The sequence below is a fragment of the Cynocephalus volans genome, chromosome 2, assembly GCF_027409185.1.
Source record: "Cynocephalus volans isolate mCynVol1 chromosome 2, mCynVol1.pri, whole genome shotgun sequence".
Classification (NCBI taxonomy): Eukaryota; Metazoa; Chordata; class Mammalia; order Dermoptera; family Cynocephalidae; genus Cynocephalus; species Cynocephalus volans.
Genome location: NC_084461.1, coordinates 204,271,264 through 204,288,785, shown reverse-complemented (window position 1 = coordinate 204,288,785; position 17,522 = coordinate 204,271,264). Strand labels below are relative to the sequence as shown.

General features: G+C 50.7%; 1 protein-coding gene across 4 annotated transcripts; it reads right to left on the bottom strand.

Moving 5' to 3' along the window:
* Positions 1–1,618: 1,618 nt before the first annotated feature.
* TCN2 (transcobalamin 2) lies at positions 1,619–17,090 on the bottom strand. Of its 4 annotated transcripts, none has more exons than XM_063086609.1 (10): positions 17,009–17,090; positions 16,504–16,716; positions 13,130–13,322; positions 12,157–12,326; positions 10,980–11,141; positions 9,458–9,630; positions 9,141–9,327; positions 8,097–8,268; positions 5,646–5,761; positions 1,619–2,225 (listed from the first exon to the last, which is right to left on the bottom strand). In XM_063086609.1, exons 2-10 carry the CDS (start codon positions 16,565–16,567, stop codon positions 2,164–2,166), a joined length of 1,299 nt encoding a protein of 432 aa, XP_062942679.1. In that variant the 5' UTR covers positions 16,568–16,716; positions 17,009–17,090; the 3' UTR covers positions 1,619–2,163. The 4 variants fall into 4 exon arrangements, with proteins under 4 accessions (XP_062942679.1, XP_062942678.1, XP_062942680.1 ...); XM_063086608.1 differs by having other exon boundaries at positions 16,504–16,747; positions 17,009–17,081; XM_063086610.1 differs by having other exon boundaries at positions 16,504–16,719; positions 17,009–17,077.
* Between the last annotated feature and the right edge of the window lie 432 nt (positions 17,091–17,522).

The following is a 17,522-nucleotide window of genomic DNA, read 5'->3' as shown; positions in this document are numbered from 1 at the left end:
CCAGCTTCTCAGGGTTCCTGCTGATTATACCAGGTTAGACACCTGACACCAGTATTCCCATACCCCAGTGACTTTGGGACATGGGCTGAGAAAGTAAAAGGGGGCTGGGGGCTTGAACTGGAAGGTGGCAGAGTCCCTGCTGGGGCTGCATCAAGAGGAAGTTCCACCATGAGGCGGAAGAGGCAGAGGCCTGAGGGTAGTGGAGATGAGGGAGCCCTGAGACTCAATTTTTTCTTTTTTTCTTTTTTTTTAAAAAGCTGATCGGTAAGGGGATCTAAACCCTTGACTTGGTGTCATCAGCACCACGCTCTCCCAAGTGAGCGAACCGTCCATCCCTATATAGGGATCCGAACCCGTGGCCTTGGTGTCATCAGCACCACACTCTCCCAAGCGAGCCATGGGCCGGCCCTCTGAGCCCCAATTTTAATTTTGCTACCACCCCTGGCTGCCCCCACATTCATAGGCTCGGTCTTTTCAGCCAATATCCTTTGATTTGAGCAGGATTCAGTAACTTCCTGCCCCTCAGAGCCAGAGACACCTCAACTAAGGCATTCCCTCCTGGAGGGAGAATCAAACCCAGCTCACAGACCCTTCACAGCGCAGTGCAAGGGAGCTTCCTGCCCACCTCTGAGTCTCCATACCTCTGCAACAGGGTTGTTAAGGGAAAGTCACAGGGCAGGTCCCCAATCCTCCCCAAAGTCCCCTTGCCATGATGAAGGAAGGGCATGTAAACAAGATTCTGGAGTTCTGGGTGCAGACATTTCACCTTCAAAATGGGGGCCAATGCTGCATTTGGCTACCTGTTGCTCCATGTGTGTTTCAGCAAAAATACAACGTTGTAAATTTCCTGTTTCCCCTACCTACCCAGACCCTAAATATCTGAAGCTGGTGCTCTAGGGAGAGGCACATGTTTAATCTTCAGTTTCGAGGAGTACAAGTGTATTACTGTGTCTTCCCAGGTACATGGACCCAGCCCTAGCGTACTGTCCATCAGAGAGCCCCTCTGACGGTACCTCTTCCTAAACTTGGTGGGGTGGGGTATGGCAGTGCCTCCTTGGGCTGAACCCACCTTCCAGAGGGCAGCCCAGAGCCCTTCCCCCCACTGAGAGGCAGAGTCCCCACATCTTGTCTGCTGAGGCCCAGGATGGTGCCCTGACTGTGCCTTGGTGAAAAGCAGGGAGTGAGACCCTGGCTCTCAGGTCCTGGGCCTCCAGTTGAATTGGGGCTCTGCCATGTAATCATATCAATCATTGAAGCCCCTAATTTTCAGTGTTTGAGTGGAGGAGCCAGGAGGCCACCCCAGGCCAGGTCTGTCTACCTCCTAAGCCGACACTGCCTCCTACAGGGTTCAGACTGAGTCTGTGACCTTGGGTGAGTCACTTTCCCTTTTGGAGCACCAGTTTCCTTATCTGTAAAGCAGAGGTGAGAATGAAACTCTCAACAGCCTCACAGAGTGGTGCAAGACAGTGTCCAGCAAGTAAGTGCCCAGATAACCACTGCTGGCATCACTCCCCCCAATATCCAAGAGAACCCTCCCGCACCCTCCTCTCCTCCCCCGCGGGCATCTCTCCCTTCTCTGCTCCCTACCCCTGCGCTTGCAGAACATGAGGCACCAGGATGCTGCAGCAAGAGCCAATCAATGCTTTAATTATATCAGAGGTGGGCACTGAGCAGCCTGCTGAGGCCTCGCCAACTACTGTGCCACAACCAAATCTGGGGCTGCCACCCTGACACCGACTGGAGAGCTGAGGTCAGGGCCACAGCCCTTGGGCCATGGAGGCTTCCTTGTAGGGCCCCAAACCCAGTGTGGTGGTACTCACAACACCAGCAGCCAGCAGACTGCTTCTCTTCCTTCTGCCAAGTAGTCTGAGATGCTTCACGCCCTTCAGATCACAAGGTGGTCTTCACCAAAGGCCTGAAGGGCCAGGCTGGGCCAGACCTGGGCTGACAGACTTTGCAGAGAAGGTGCTTGGCTCCCTGCTCCAGGGTGGGCTGTAGCTTAGGACCCTCATAGGGGTAGTGGCTGGGGTCCTCCAGGAGACATTAGTCCAAGCACATGGGAGGGGACTGCAGGATCAGGTAAGTGCCTGTTCCAGGGATGTCGGGTGGGAGGGCAGAAGCCCTGGGAGTGTGCGAGGCTGCTGGGGTGAGGGAGCCCAGGGGCTACCAGCGAATCAGCCTCAGCTCGATGGTTTCACCATCCTTGGGTCTGTAGTCAGCAATACCTGAAGAAGCAGATTGAACAAGGGCGTTAACAGGGCAGAGCATCCCAACCCTCAACTTCATCTTCCAGACCCCCCACCCTGAGGCCAGGGTCTGTAAGATCCACCCAGGGCTTGGTAGTGGGAAGATGGGGGCTGTCCAGAGACAGATGAGAGACTGAAATCAGCTGTGACCTCAGGGTCCCTGAGGCCTGTGGACTCATTTCATAGCAGGCAAGCCCCTAGAGGGTGGCAGTACAGGACAGCATGCTGGATGACAAACACAGGGCAAAATGAACCAGGGACCCGGACAACACCTGACAGGTGGGTTCACGGTCTTTATAATACCCCAGGGGCCATCAGGAAGAGGGACTTGCTCAGTGCAGTCTGGAGGGAGAACCAGGACCACAAGTGAAGTCTCCTGGGAGTCAGCCCTTACTCATTAGACAGAATCCAGGCTCCAGTAGGACACCTGGGTTCGAGCCCCAGCTCTGTCACTCATGAGTGTTGTCACTTTGGGCAAGTTAGTGAGCCTCTGGGAGTGCCAGCGTTCCCACTGGTGCAATGGGGATGATGATAATACCAACAACCTGCAGGGGAGTTAGAAGAGGCCTTTGAGAGAACCCAGAGATGTTTCCTTTCAATGGAGGTGCTATGGTCTGATGTTTGTGTCCCCCAAAAATTCATGTGTTGAAACCTGACCACCCAGGTGATGGTATTAGAAGGTAGAGTCTTTGGGAGGTGATTAAGTCATGAGGGTGGAGCTTCATGAGTGGGGTTAGCGCCCTTATAAAAGAGGTCCCAAAGAGTGGCCTGTCCCTTCTACCATTTGAGGACATAGCTAGAAAGTGCCATCTATGAGTCAGAAAGTGGACCCTCACTAGACACTGAATCTGTCAGTGTCCTGATCTCAGACTTCCCGGACTCCAGAACTATGAGAACTACATTTCGGTTTTTTTTTTTTTTTTGGCAGCTGACCAGTGCAGGGATCTGAACCCTTAACCTTGGTGTAACAAGGCAGCACTCTAACCAACTGAGCTAACCGGCCAGCCTGAGAACTACATTTCTGTTCTTTATAAACCACCCAGTTTACGGTATTTTGTTATAGCAGCCCAAACGGACCAAGACAGGAGGGAACTCAATTACTATAACTCCCAGCCACTTTCCACCCCAAGGAAGGCAGAAGAGTGACATGCAAGTGGTTAATTGGGAAGAATAAACTAGACATGTAGACCGTGCCCTTCTTTATTCCTTATGGGAGTGGGCTTCCTGCTGGACTGGGGGGTGGGGTGAGGGGGGTGTACAGAACAGGGCAGGTCTGCTTCCTGGCTGGGTCTACCTAGTTCTCACTTTCAGCTACATCCTGCGGTCCAGGCTTTATCAGTAATAAAGGCAAGATTTGGAGTCTCTGCCTACTGCCCCTTTGTTTTATTTCTCACTTTATTCAGAACACAGAAAGGAAAAAAGAATACCATTTAATGGACTCTCTCAGAAAGTCCCACCTTCTATAAGGCCCTTGGCACAATGCCTGGCACATGGTAAGTGCCCAGTAAAAGTTCCTGGAGGAAGGGAATGTAAAAGGAACTTTAGCAAGAGTAGGGACAGATGACCTTTAAGAGTCTGTTCAGTAACTGGGCTGGTACACAAGGATGCTCATGATGGCTTGGGGCCTAAGAGTTAAAACTGGAGACCCTCTAAAGGTCCAATAGGTGTTGACAAGTTGTAGCCCATGCATCCTATTCCACACCCCTTTGTGCAGCAGCGCAGCACCAGATTTGGGCCCTGACTGACCTAAGTCAGATGTGATAATCCCTTCCCCCCAGCCATTGGTGCATTCAGATCCTGGGCAATCTCCCAGCAACAAGGATGGGTCCAGGAATGGGCATGTGTCACTATTCAGCCTTTGAGATGCCAGAAGAAGTTTGCTGGGGGATTCAGAAACCAGTTCCCTTGGTCATAAAAGGGAGTAGCCCCAGGAAGGAACAGAAGGGTCCCTCTGGAGGAGGAAGCCATGAAGAGAACAGAGCCAGAGGAACCATAGGGAAGCAGGGCTGGAGCTCTGCTTATAACAGTCCTGAAATCCTGAGTCCTGCTACCTCTGGACTTCTAGTCACGTGAGCCAATGGCTATCCTATTGCTGAAGCTACTTCACATTTTGCTTCCTATTACATACAGCCCATTAGATCACAGCCTTGTAACACCAAGGTCAAGGCTTCAGATCCCCATCCAGGCCAGCCGTCCCCCCGTCCCCCCAAAAAGAAAGAAATACCTAAAGGATGATATAGTTTATGTGGCTATTACAAACAAAGAGGAAGATCTACATGTACCAATATAGAAAGATGTCTACAATATATTAAGAATGAAAAAAATAAGTTGCTAAATAGTATATAGAGCTGCGCTAGCTACATGCGAAAACTGAGCACTTAAAATCTTAGTACACAAAAAAAGCATGGAAAATATGTCATTAGTAACCTTGGAATGATAATATTTTGGATATATTGGGTTAAATAAGATATATTATTAATATTAGTTTCACCAACTAGAAAATTTAAAATTACACATGTGGCTGACATTTTATTTCTATTGAATAGCATTGATATAGAGTATGTCTCCATTTTTTATGAAAGAACAAACTTACATAATTTTAAAAGTATCTAGAAGAAAATGCACCAAAAGTTAAAAGAAGTTATTTCTAGGTAGTGAATTATTATTATTATCATTTGGCAGCTGGCAGTATGGGGATCCGAACCCTTGACCTTGGTGTTCTAACACCATGCTCTAACAAACTGAGCTGACCGGCCCGCCATAGGTCATGAATTATAGATGATTTTAATATCCTTCTTTTGTACCTACCGATTTCCTAGACAACTAGGAAAACAATAGCTTACAATAACTTACATAAAAAAATTCCACAATAACTTACATAAAAAATTCTAAGAATTCAGTTAAATAAACTATAGTCCTGTGCTGCTTAATGACATTTTGGTCAACCACAGACTGCATATACAATGGTGGTCCCTTAAGATTATAATACTGTACTTTTACTGTAGTTTTTCTATGTTTAGATATGTTTAGATACACAAATACTTCCCATTGTGTTACAACTGCCTACACTATTTAGTAAAGGAACACGCTATGCAGGTTTATAGCCGAGGAGCCACAGCTGTACCTTAGAGCACAGGTGTGTAGTAGGCTATACTGTCTAGATTTGTGTAAGTACACCCTATGATGTTTGTACAACGATGAACTTGCCTAACAACACATTTCTCAGAATGTATCCCCACTGTTAAGTGACACCTGACTGTGTGTTCAACCTTGAGCATCAATGATTCTATGAAGCTGTCATCCAGGAAGGTTCAGGAGAAAGCTGTGAGTTGATGAAGCTTGTTGCTGGGTCAGGAGTGGGTAGGGGACTCATCAGGGGTGGCAGGCCACCAGACTCACCCTGCAGCAGGGGGGTATCAGGGGCTTGTAAGAGCTGCCAGAACTCACGATCGCCAGCCTCTTTCCCCATCACGGAGATCACGTAGGGGCCTGACAAGGTGGCTCGTGTTCTATATCTACAAAAGGGAAAGGTGAAGAGAGAGAAGAGGTGACTGTTGTTCGCAAAGAGAGGAGTTGAGCTCACCGCACCAGCAAAGTCCTGCCCTCGCCTTTGGGCCAGCACCAGGCAAACCCTTCCTGGGCCACCTGGCCATGGTCCATGGGTCTCATCTCTACTGCCCTCTCTCCAGCCCCACTGCTACTGCCCACTCAGGCTTCATCCTCTCTGTGTTGACCGTGACCATGGCCTCCAGGAAGGGACACCTATTATGTTATCAACTTAGCTTAACTTAGTTGTTCCCTCTCTGGGGGCTGATGTTGCAGAAGGTGAGAATCAGAAGCTGTGCAATGAGAGAAAGCGAAGCCAGCATGCAGACAGAGGCAGGCATGTGGGAGGCAGAGTCAGAGACACCTGGCGGCGGCACTGAGTCTCTTGTTCTGGAAGTTTCTGTGGCCCAGAAGCATTCCACTGTCGTTGGAGCCTGGTTGCTCAGTCTTCTCTCTGATTCTACACACTCCATACTCCCTGTTGCCTGAGAGGGTCGGAGTTAGACTTCTGACCCTGGCAACTAAGAGTCCCCTTCTTCACAACCCCTTCCTTGAGCTCCTCACCTCCAACTTCACATTTCTGCAACCCATTTGGATGCCACTGCCAAAATGATCCTCTTAAAAACCCCGGGAGCATGTCTTTCCTCCCTCTGAAGGGGCTTATCAATGGCTTCAGTCTTGAGAAGGGATTTTTTTAAGTTTTAAAAAACAGAAACCCACTCAGGGTGACTTAGACAAAGGAAAAGTCTTGTTTTAGGGGATGACACAGGGCAGCTCTTTCCCCTGGTCATTCCTTAACTCTGTGGGGCCACGTGGCTGCTTGGGGCCACTTCTCTCTACATGTGTCTGTCTGTCTGTCTCTCTGCAATTTTGTTCTCTCTGCTGTGTATTCACATTTCTCAAACATGGCCTTCCTGTCTGGCCCCTGAACCCAGTTCAGGCACTCACCCCCACTAATAAGAGAACTATTTCTCAGATTGTCATCCACAATGTCTTCTCAGGGATCCCCAAGCTCTGAATAAAAATGTTAAATTCTATCTGTTTTTCATTTTGATGACAATATCTAAGCATGAATACCAGCAGGTTCTGGGTAATCTCTGTCTGCTGGACTCAGCCCTGCCAAGGGCGCTGGGCATGTGTGTGGCCTCCCTACAAATGGGGAGGCTGCCCAGCAGCACTGCTCTATGCACTGCAGGTGACCAGGAAGAGAATGAAGATAGACTTCATAGTAAATGAAGTGTTAGGGCCAGGGAAGAGACTGGGAAGAGGGCAGCTCAAATATAGGGGAGTGCTGAAGCACAGGCCCAGCCTGCACCTGGGAGCGATCCCTGCACCTCTCTGCACTTATTTGAATGTGACTGGTTTTTATACTCTGCTTTCTATTTAATTTGCAAAGTTTTTTAGGATTAAAAATTGTCTAGAGCTATAAAGAGAAAGAACTTAATATTGACTAAACATGTCAGTACATATCTAAGTCATATTACAGAAGAAGTAAATTAATCCCATGTCTAGGTGGATTTTGTCCTTTACATTTCCCTGGCCTGAGATTTCCTGGCCCCAGTGACCCCAAAGCATCAGCTGTGAGCCCTCCCTGGCTGCAGGATGTGGGAAGTCTGGCTGGGGACAGAAATTGGGGCCCTCTCAAACTGAGACACATCTTTCTAGGGGAGAAGTTGGGGGACTAGGTGACCTGAAGGAAGACACTCAACTTCTCTGGGCCAGATTCCCTGTTGGTAACACAAAAATCATATTTATGTTATTTAGGCAGAGACAGGCTGGCATAGAGCAACACTTGGACATGCTTGTCCTCAGACTTGTCTAATCTCAGGGTGAGAAGCAAGTTTAAGTATGTTGTCCAACATCCTCAGGGTAATTAACAGAATAAGACTAATAATCAAATAATGTTTATGCAAGCTAGCCTGTATTGAGACCACATAACAAGCATGTACCACCATCTCTATATGCACTGACTCCTGGACTCCTCACACTGGCCCTGTGAGGACAGAGCACAACTGGTATCCTCACTGAGTTGTGGGTAAATAACTGGTCTGGGGCCCCAGCTGGAGAGCAGCGGAGCTGGGAATCCAATGTGGGGGCTCTGCCTCCAGAGCCTTAATGAAAATGACCTCTTCATAACAATACTGGCCCACAGCTCCCTGCTTCCCCAACAGCATGGGCAACAAAGGATGGAGAAGGTGGAAGCAAGAAGCTGGGCTGGTACCTCTCCTGAGGGAACCCCTTCCTCTACCCCCTTTCAGGCACATGGGGTTGGGTGAGGTGAGGGCTAGGAGGTGGGGGCCTCACGTGAATTCTCCTAGCTCCTGGGCCGTCTTCAGGACATCTTCCAAGGAGGACCCGGCAAAGACAGAGATGGATTGTTTGTATAATGGCAAGATGCTGGGGACCTTCAGTGTGACGCTGATGATCTCTGGGACTCGGGTCTGTGAGAGAGTCTTGGTAGCTGGTCTCATCATGACTGTGCCAGGGAGAAAGGAGGGGCAGCTGGGGTGAGGTCAGAGAGCCCGGGTGTTGGTCCTCCTCTCTTCCCTCAAAGACAGTGTGGCCCATCTGGACCTGATCCTTTCTCATGTTGTCATCTCAACTAATGTCATCACCACATGCTCAGCTGAAACCTGCTGCCATCCCAGTCTCCCCTGTCCCTCAGCTCCCACATCACCTCACTGCCCAGGGTCGGGCCCCTCACTGATTTCTCTGCCTCCAGTATCCCCCCTCCCACCTATCTCCTACATAGCATCCCAGATGGCTCTTTCTAGAACATACAGTTGTTCACGTCACTCCCCATTACCTATGATGCTCTCTCTTCCTTTTCATTCATCTGCTTGCCATTCCTGCTTGTTTTCCCAGACCCCACTCTTTTGCAAAAACATTCCCCAAAATTCTTCACACTTCTGTGCCTTATTGCTGCCTCCTCTCTGCTCGGCCCTCCCTTCTCCCTTCTCCATTAGCAAATTCCACTCACATCTCCAAGTCCCTCTCCTAGATGAAGCCCTGATTCATGCTGCTAATTGGGGCTCATCATGTTGTATCAGAGTTAACCAAAATGTTTCTGTCCCCCATTCATTCATTCCTCCATTCATTCACTCACACATTTCTATGCTGAGTATCACCCAAGGGGCCCACAGAGAGATCTCCATTTGGTGTCTCCCTCTTCACAGTGTGAGCTTCTAGAAGCTGTTACCACATTTTTAGCCTCTGTGTCCACAAACACCCACAAACTCTGTTGACTCAGCAAATCAGGACCAAGCAACCTCCCCTCTGGAGCACACAGGTGTTGGTGAGAGCTCTGCAGGTTGTAAAGAGCTATACTCCCATGACAGGCTTGGCTACCTCTTGGTGCCAGGCAGTGTGGGGAGATGAGATCCACATAGGTCTTGTTGTTTAGGACAGGCAGCAGCTGGGAGATCATGAGAACATTCTGGAAGGCCCCATCCTGCAGGCTGGCCAACAGAGCAGCCCTTGCCTTGAGGCATGCTGTGCCCAGTTCCACCCTGGACATGGGGGAGGTCATCAGCAACTGGTGACAGAGTAGGGGAGAGAGGGAGGAGATGGGTCAGCCAGAGGGGAGAAGCCAGGACTTCCAGCATCAGACCAGTCCACCCCCACTGACCCTCAGGGTGGCCATGCCTTCAGGGTCTCTTTCCTACCTGCAGTGCTAGTGGGGTGCTATAGACATTCCCAAAGTGGCCCTCGGGGGTCTGGGCCTTCAGGACCTTCTTTCGTGCTGTCCTAATGGCCATGGTGATCCGTTGTCCCTGATCAGGGTTTAAGTTGGAGTTCTCCAGACAAGTGAGGGCCAAGCCTGCCATGGCCATCGTGTCTGCGGGGAACAGGACATGTGATGAACTAGAGAGACAAGGTCTGGCAGGGCCTTGGGGCTCAGGCCCTGTGGCAATGGGCAGCCGCAGGAGGCTTGAAGAGGGGGCAACATGGTCAGATCAGGTAGGGGCACCAACTAGGCCTGGTTTACCCAAGACTTTGCAGATCTGGGCACTGAAAGTCCTATGTCCCAGGCAAATTGGTTTGGCTCATCAATCTCCTCCTTGGGGGCTAGAGGTTAGGGAAATAGACTGGAGGAGGTGGACCAGGAGGACTTGATCCTATATCATTTGTTCCCAAATCTGGCTGCACAATGGAATCACCAAAGGAGTTTTAAACCAACTAATGCCTGGGTCCATCCCCAGGTAGTCTGATTTTGTGGGTTTTTTTGTTTGTTTGTTTGTTTCCTTTTCTTTTCTTTTCTTTCTTTCTTTCTTTTTTTTTTTTTTTTTTTGTGGTTGGCCCCTATGGGGATCTAAACCCTTAACCTTGTCCTTGGTGTTATAACACTGTGCTCTAACCAACTGAGCTAACTAGCCAGCTAAACTATTGTATTTATTTATTTTTGGGGAGCAACTGGCCTGTATAGGAATCCAATCCCTTGACCTTAAGTTAGTCTGATTTAATTGGTACAGGGAACTGCCTGGGCCCTGGGGTTTTTCAAGCCCCTCTTCACCCCCGATTCCCCCCTCCAGAAGATTTTAATGCGTCCACAGTGGTTTTTCTACAAGCCTCTGAGGCAGAACAAGCTCCCTGCTGGCAGGGGCCCTGCTGCCTTCTTCTCCCTGGGCACCTACCCCCCCAACCTACTCCATCCTACCCCACCCTGTGTGAGGTGCACACATTCACTCATGGGACTCCAGGCCTGGAAAAACCTTGAATCACAATGATGAGAAATGGAAATAGAGGCCCAAAGTCACACAGTGAGGAAGCAGATCCAGAATCCAGGCCTCAGACTTCCCAGCTCATATAATGATAAGATCATAGCTATGCACCCAGAACTTTCTCCATGCCAGGCACTGTGCTAAGCAAGCCCTTTGCTGATATGGCCTCCTTTATCGAGGTGTTGCTGGGAGGTCGTTTTACCTGAGAAGCTGAACCGGAAAGGCCACCTGACCAGGGGTCCCCCTATTAACGTGTGATGCAACTGGGGTCAGGATCCCAGTATAGCTCCAAAGTGGCTTACAGCCACTGCACCACACCTGAGCCCTCGCTACTTCACTTCTAAGGGACTTGATAAGGAGGGATCCCAAGGAAAAGTGAGCATGGGGCCAGGGTGTGGAGGCCTTTAGTTGGGGCTAGGGGCTGAGGGAGTGCCAGCCTGGCCTCAGCAGAGGCTGACCCACTCACCGACAGAGAGGTGGCCCTGTTGGAGATGCTGGTCATGTTCTATAGCATACAGGAGCTTGCCCACCACACTGTCATGGAGCCGCTTCTGGTGGACACACAGGGCCAGGATGCTCAGGCTGTACTGGTAGTAACTGGTCTGGGGGTGGCCCTTGTGATCGTGCCCTGGGAGCGAGAAAACCCAAGGGTAGGGGTGTCATGCCAGGCCTGAGGGGTTGCCTGCCTCTCTGCCCCCTCCTGGCAACCAGCCCCAATAGCACACAGGGCCCCACTGCCTGCACTTCCAAATGCCTTCCTTTGGGATGTGGGATCCGTCATTCCTTCATTGCCTCAACCTGTACTTGCTGAGGCTCCATTATGTGTCAGGTGCAATGCTCAGGGCAAGGAGTACAGGGATGACAGCGGGCTCTGTGCAGATGGGGCTTCTGACCATAAAACCACTCTTGCTCATGAAAGCATAATTGTAACTAAAATATGGGCTGCGGTCCAAGGAACCCTATAACAGAGTCTTCAAATAGCTGGGAGGTCAGGGCAAGATTCCCCAAGGAAGTGATGCTGGGGGTGGGGGGAGGCAAAGGAGGAGTTAAAGTGGAGCAGGAGTGAGCTAGGAGAGGGAAGCCATTCTAGATGGAGGGAATATGAATGAGGACTGTGGCTTATGAGCTGAGGGAAGGCCAGTGTGGCCAGAGCCCACGGAGGATGGGCGAGTGGGTAAGCAGGGCCGAGCCAGGAGAGGAGAGAAGGGCAGACAGGCTGGGCATGAGGGCTGTGAACAGAGCAGTGAGGGGCCCCTGCTGGGTTAAGCAGCACTAACAAGACCAGATTTATGTTGAAAAGTCTCACTCTTGCTTTTGTGTGCTGGGTCGAGTCAGGAGGCAGGAAAGTTAGCAGAGACAGGCTAAGGACTATGTAGTAAGGAGACTGTGCAGTTGTCCCAGAAGGTGGAGAGTCAGGTCAGTCTTGGTGGCTGAGCAACAGAGTGCATGTGGGGTGCAGGAAAGGCTGGATCAAGGATGGCTACCAGGGCAGGCCCAAGCCTCTAGGTGGATGGAGAGACAGGCAGTATGGAGGGCAGGAAAGAGGCCTGGGGAGGAAATGTGAAGTTCTGATTCTCACCAGAGAACATTATATGATGAACCCTCCTAGCTGCTCCCACCCCCAGCAGATGGCGTCCCCTCACCAATGGCCCTCTTCTCTTCCTCCAGGAACCACTTGAGCTGTGAGACCAGCCTGGCCCCCTTGTGGCCCCCGACAAACTCGCAATTGGCTCTGAGAGCAAGCAGGTAGAGGGCCAGGTGGCCCCTGGAAGGCTTGGTCTGGCAGTCACTGTTATCGTCACTGGAGGCAGACCTAGGACAAAGGCAGTTAACAACATCTTTGTAAGAAAGTACCCACTCTGGTAAGTTTGGCTTGGGGGTGCCTCCCACCAACATCACAAAGTGGGAAAAATCCTAACAGTTGGAAACTTCGCTAGAACTGCTAAAAGTAAGTGTAGTCAGCTATGCTATTGGGAGGTGTATGCCACAAATATTTAATGAGATGAAGGATTAAGCTCAAAGATAAACTCTGAGGGCTCCTGCATCCAAATAACCTGTGCCTGCCCCCCCCATTTTGGCCATGCTTAGCCCATGCACTCTCCCCTTTCTTTCCTCTTCCACCCTGCATCCACTTCTTGAGAGGGAACCCAAGCAGGAAGTGCTCCACAGCTGGATCTGGTTCTTCACCTCTCATTCATACCCCAGAGCAGGCCTCTCCTTAATGCCCCTTGGAAAGGGTGCACAGAAGGATGCTGCTTCTGGGCTCACTATGAAAGAGTGGGATCATCAATTACTGATGTCTGCCTCAGGCTTGGGAGGGGAGCACAGAAAGAGGTAGGTGCTGCTTCTAGGCTCAGTATGAAAGAGTGTGGTCATGGATTAGTGATGTCTGCCTCAGGTGCAGAATGCTGCAGTAGCAGCACAGAGCTCTGTGTTAGCATCTCTGATCTAGTTCAACTAACCACTTCATTCTACAGACAGATAGAGGCCCAGAAAAGAAAAACTGTGCCTAAAGTCTTCCAACAAAGCAGTGACAGGTGCAAACCAGAACCCAGGTCTCCTGTCTCTTAGCATGTGGAGAAAGACATGGGGAAAGAAGAGAGAATGCGGCAATACTCCAGGAGGCATTGCTGGTGATAGAGCTTGAGTCTATGCAGGTAGAGGTTCTCCTTGGTCTCAGCCTGCAGGCTGGAGAGGCGCAGGCCCACATAGATGCTGGGGTTCAGGTACTCCAGGGAGAGTGCGTCCATCCAAGGCAAGAGGTGCTGGCCCAGCTTCTCTACCAGGTGGCTGTCCACTTCTGGTATTTCTTAGAAAAGAAAATGATGCAAGTGAGGTCACAGAGCCAGGCCACCACAAGGAGCTGCTTGGACCTTACCAGGGCCAACTCCAGGGAATACATATCCCCAACCCCAACTCCACCCAGCACACACCCCACTTGCATGGGGAAATGCAGCCATACTGAAAGGGAGTGGGCAAAGGGAGGAAGCAGGTATCCCAAAAGAGCCAGGGAGATATGGTGGGCCCAGGGCAAAGGATGCTGTCGCCACGCAACCACTTTGCTCAACAGGAGTGATAGCGAGACTGGATGCCAAGCTGCAAGGTGTGCCCCAGGCACTGGGCCTGATCTACTTGGTCTCACGCCAGCCCTGTGATGTAGTTACTATCGTCCTCACTTTGCAAAAGAGAGGAAACAGAAGTTCAAAGTCATGTTGTATCCTACACTAGGCTGCAAAGCCAAGGATGGTCTTGACTGCAAAGCGCCTGTTCTTTGGCTCCCTGCCGAATGTGTGTTTTGCCCCTTTACAAAATCTTCAGCCCACACGCAGAACGTGTTACACATCCAGTTCTCAAACACTGCAGACTGCCAACTGGTTAACTGGGGCTGCCTGGTGAACTTCCTCCATGCAGATCTGAAAATCACGCTTTTCCTGTCATCCCTGTTTAAGTGAAGAGGACCTGAGATTGTGAGGAGAGCTATCAGAAACTTGTCACCGTTTGCAGCTATTTATCTGTGTGCTGAGGGATTTACTTGAAGCTACCAAAATACTGACATTCCCTGGAAGCAGAGCCTCAGGGATATTTCCCAGCTCCAGCTGACTGCTGCCTGCCCCACTTGGGGTATGAACCCGAGCTCAGCACAGGATAGCTTAGAGTAGTTGCCTTGGAGGCACTTTTGACTTTCCATCCCCATTTACTGCCTCCCAGTTGCTGTTGGGCTCCAGCTGCCAATGGTGGTCTCCACTGTGCCACATCCCAGGATGCTGGGCAGGCCACAACTGCCAGAGGACCAGGGAAAGGAACTGCTGCAGAGCGCTTCGCCCGCCTCCTGGGGCTCCCGGCATGAGGACCAGAGTTCCTGTAACAAAGCCCCATCTCTCCAGGTTTGAGTCCTACTGCCATATGCCTGTTTTCCCAAAAGTCACAGGCTGGCTGGTTAACTTAGTTGGTTAGAGTGCAGCATTATAACACCAAGGTCACTAGTTCAGATGATCCCTGTACATGTCAGCCACCAAAAAAAAAAAAAAAAGGCACAGATATTTGTTGCTATAAGGTGACCGACCATTCCCTGGTGTGACACCTTAAATAATTCTTTGCGGTGTGAGCCCAGGCTGGAGCACGTGGCTGGTTTCTTACCAGTGTTAACTGTAACATTACAATGGGGGGTGGGGTGGTATTGCTTTTCTCTTCCCTTTCTCTTACCAGAGCCTTTCTGTGTGTCTGTATTCACTTCTATAGGTCTGTCTCTCTCACTCTCTCTCAATCTCTCTGAGGCTCTCTGTGTCTGTCTGCCTCAGTCTCTCCCAGCCTCTCTTTGGTCATCAGTGTCTCTGAAACTCTCTTTCCCTCTCCCTTTTCTTGAAACGGAGTCCCCTGCCCCCACCCTGATCTCTGACTTCCAGCAGGATGAGTCAGGAGGGGTTAGAAGTGATAAGACAAGGAGCCCCGGCTGTAAAAGGAGGCTGATGACCACAATTCAACCTCCTTAGATAGAAGGAAGGAGCAGGCAGATTCAGGAACAGATTCACCCAGAGTAATAAAAGTGGCCTGGGGCTATGGCCTCCTGCTCCCAGGACCACTCAGCCCTGCCAGCTGAGGACTGCTTGGTTGACAGTCAGAAGCACAGGAGCACACCTTGCATTAGCGCTGGTGCAGCGATCCCTGTCAATTTCACAGCCATACAGAGCTTTAAGATGGAAAAGCAGGTGCTGTGGGACCCTCGCACCACACCAAGGAGGAAGGCAGGAGAGCATTCTTAGACCATTTTATAGGTGAGGGAATGAGGCTGGGAGCAATTAAGTGGCTGCACCCCAAACCCCAGTTCAAGGTTCCCCAGATCCTGAGGGAGGGAGGCTTTTGTGGGGTCAGGCTTATGGACTAACTGTCTGAGGCTGAAGACTGGGCCCACCACGCTGGCAGAGGGGAAACTCTGGCTGGCTGAACCCAGGTCTCCCCTGGGGACTGTCTGGAAAAGAACCAAGGGCCCAGGCCTATGGAGTCTGCTTTTGTGTAACACAGGGCAGGTGCTTCTGGTGCCCCAAGAAGTCCCTGGATTGGAGTTTCAAGAACTGAGTCCAGCAAAACTCTGGTAAAGCTGGAGCACTTTGAGCAGATCACTTGGTCCTTCAAACTCTTGACTTCTTCATTTCTTCATCTGTCACCTGAACATGACCTGCCTCTTAGGATATTTCCATGGTAACAAGAGACCATGGTGGTGAAAGCATATTGCAGAGCATAACCTCTCGTGCAGAGTATAAGGCAGGAAGAAGAGAAGTGGGCAGCCTCAAGTCCTAAGGCCTGCCTTCTGCTTCCTGCTTGGCCCCAATGCAAAAGTGGCCCTGAGTCTATGCACTCAGACAGGTCCCAAGAGGCCTCTGGGGCTCAGCCCTGGGACACAGAACTGGAACAGGCAGGGCCTCCACATACTCACTACCTTCTGCCTGGAATTCTTGTCCCCCCCCCTCCCCTTTTCTTGCCAGCTCCTTCCCTTATGGTCTCAGCTCCCATGTGGACTCCTGGTCCTCAGAGATCCTTCCCCAACCTCCCACCCTTTGCTGCACTCACCATAGCCCAACTTGTCACTTGATTTCTTTGGTCTGTCCCCTTCACTAAAACATAAGTGATAGGAGGGCAGGAATTGGACCTGTCCTGCTCTTTGTTCTTTCCCCAAAGCCTAACTCCGAGCCTGGCACAGAAAAGGCTCAACAAATATATGTTGAATGAATATGTGAACAAATGACTAAATTAATGAAGAAGATCTTTTCTGGTGCAGAGTCAGACACATAATTAATTCAATTCAATGTGTTAAACGATGAAGCCCAGCTAAGCCAAACTGCTGCAGGAGCACAGACAGGAAGATACTCATGAGTTCCCCCATTACACCCCTAAGCCTCAGTATCCCCAGATATTTAACGAGAAGGTTGGACAAGATAGTCCTCCCTCCTATGGACCCAGGAGAAAAGAGGTACCAGGTAGAGCTGGTTACTCACCACAGATGTCAGCAAGAGCCCCCAGGGCCCCCAAGAGGAAGAGGAAGGCTCCAAGGGGCCCCATGGCAGGAGCAGCTAGGTGGGTGAGCAGCTGCAGGAAGCGGGACAGATTCCTGGGGCTGGCCTTGCCGAGGCTGTCCTGACCACAGCCAGCCACTGCTCCGCAAGAGGCTGCTTCCTGTCACTGATTAATTCCTCCACGCCCACAGTGCACTGCTAAGTCAGCAGAGAGGAGGGGAAAAGTCTGTTGTCAGGGAAAGAGAAGGGCAAAGAACAGAGGAAGGAAGGGCACAGTCACCTTCCTGGAGGTAGGGGACAAGGGGAGGAGGAGGGCAAGTAGGGACCATGTGAGGCACCTCGAGGTCAGCCACATTCCGTCCCTACTGCTTAAAGAGCCCTGGACCAGCACAGAAGGCCTTATGTCTGATCTGCCCAAGTCTGTCTTGTTGTGCCTGTCTGGTGTCCCCCGTCATAGCGGGCAGACCAGCAGGACTGGGGTGCCTACCTGGTGCTTCTCACAGGAGGAGCCTCTTGAAGTGCCCACCCTGGCCCAGACAAGGAGCAGAACAAGGAGCTATAGCTGCGGTGGTCACATGAGTGAGGCTGCTGAAGTCAGCTGTTCTCCGCCCCTGCCAGCATGCAGGGATGGGGCGTTCCGCTGGACCCAGACCAGATGGGCCAGTTTTCTCAATCAACCGGAAAGATCTGGAAGCCTTCTGGAGAAGACAAAACAAAAACAAGTTAAAGAATGAGATTGTGTCATCCGAGACACCAAAGCATGGAAGGCAGGGCTGCTTGCCAGGACTAGGAAAGTAACCCAAAAAATCTCTGCAAAGGGGAGAGAAAACAAAGGATTCCTCATCTGCTCAGCCCCACAGAGAATCAGTGTACAAGGGGTCTTCAAAAAAGTTAATGAAAAGATTCATATCTGAACCTGTTGTCTTTGGGTTATAAGGCTATGCTCTAACCACATAAGCTAACCAGCCTCATATTAGCTTTTAATTCGATTTTTCCATGAA

Bases quoted from the DNA above. Each gene is read 5' to 3' on its own strand.
- TCN2 (XM_063086609.1), bottom strand. From the start codon at position 16,567: ATGGGGCCCCTTGGAGCCTTCCTCTTCCTCTTGGGGGCCCTGGGGGCT. The intron at 9,631-10,979 runs GTGAGTGGGTCA...TGTTCCCCGCAG, and splicing joins ACAGGGCCACCTCTCTGTCG to ACACGATGGCCATGGCAGGC. The intron at 2,226-5,645 runs GTGAGTCTGGTG...CTGCTTCTTCAG, and splicing joins TGATACCCCCCTGCTGCAGG to GTATTGCTGACTACAGACCC.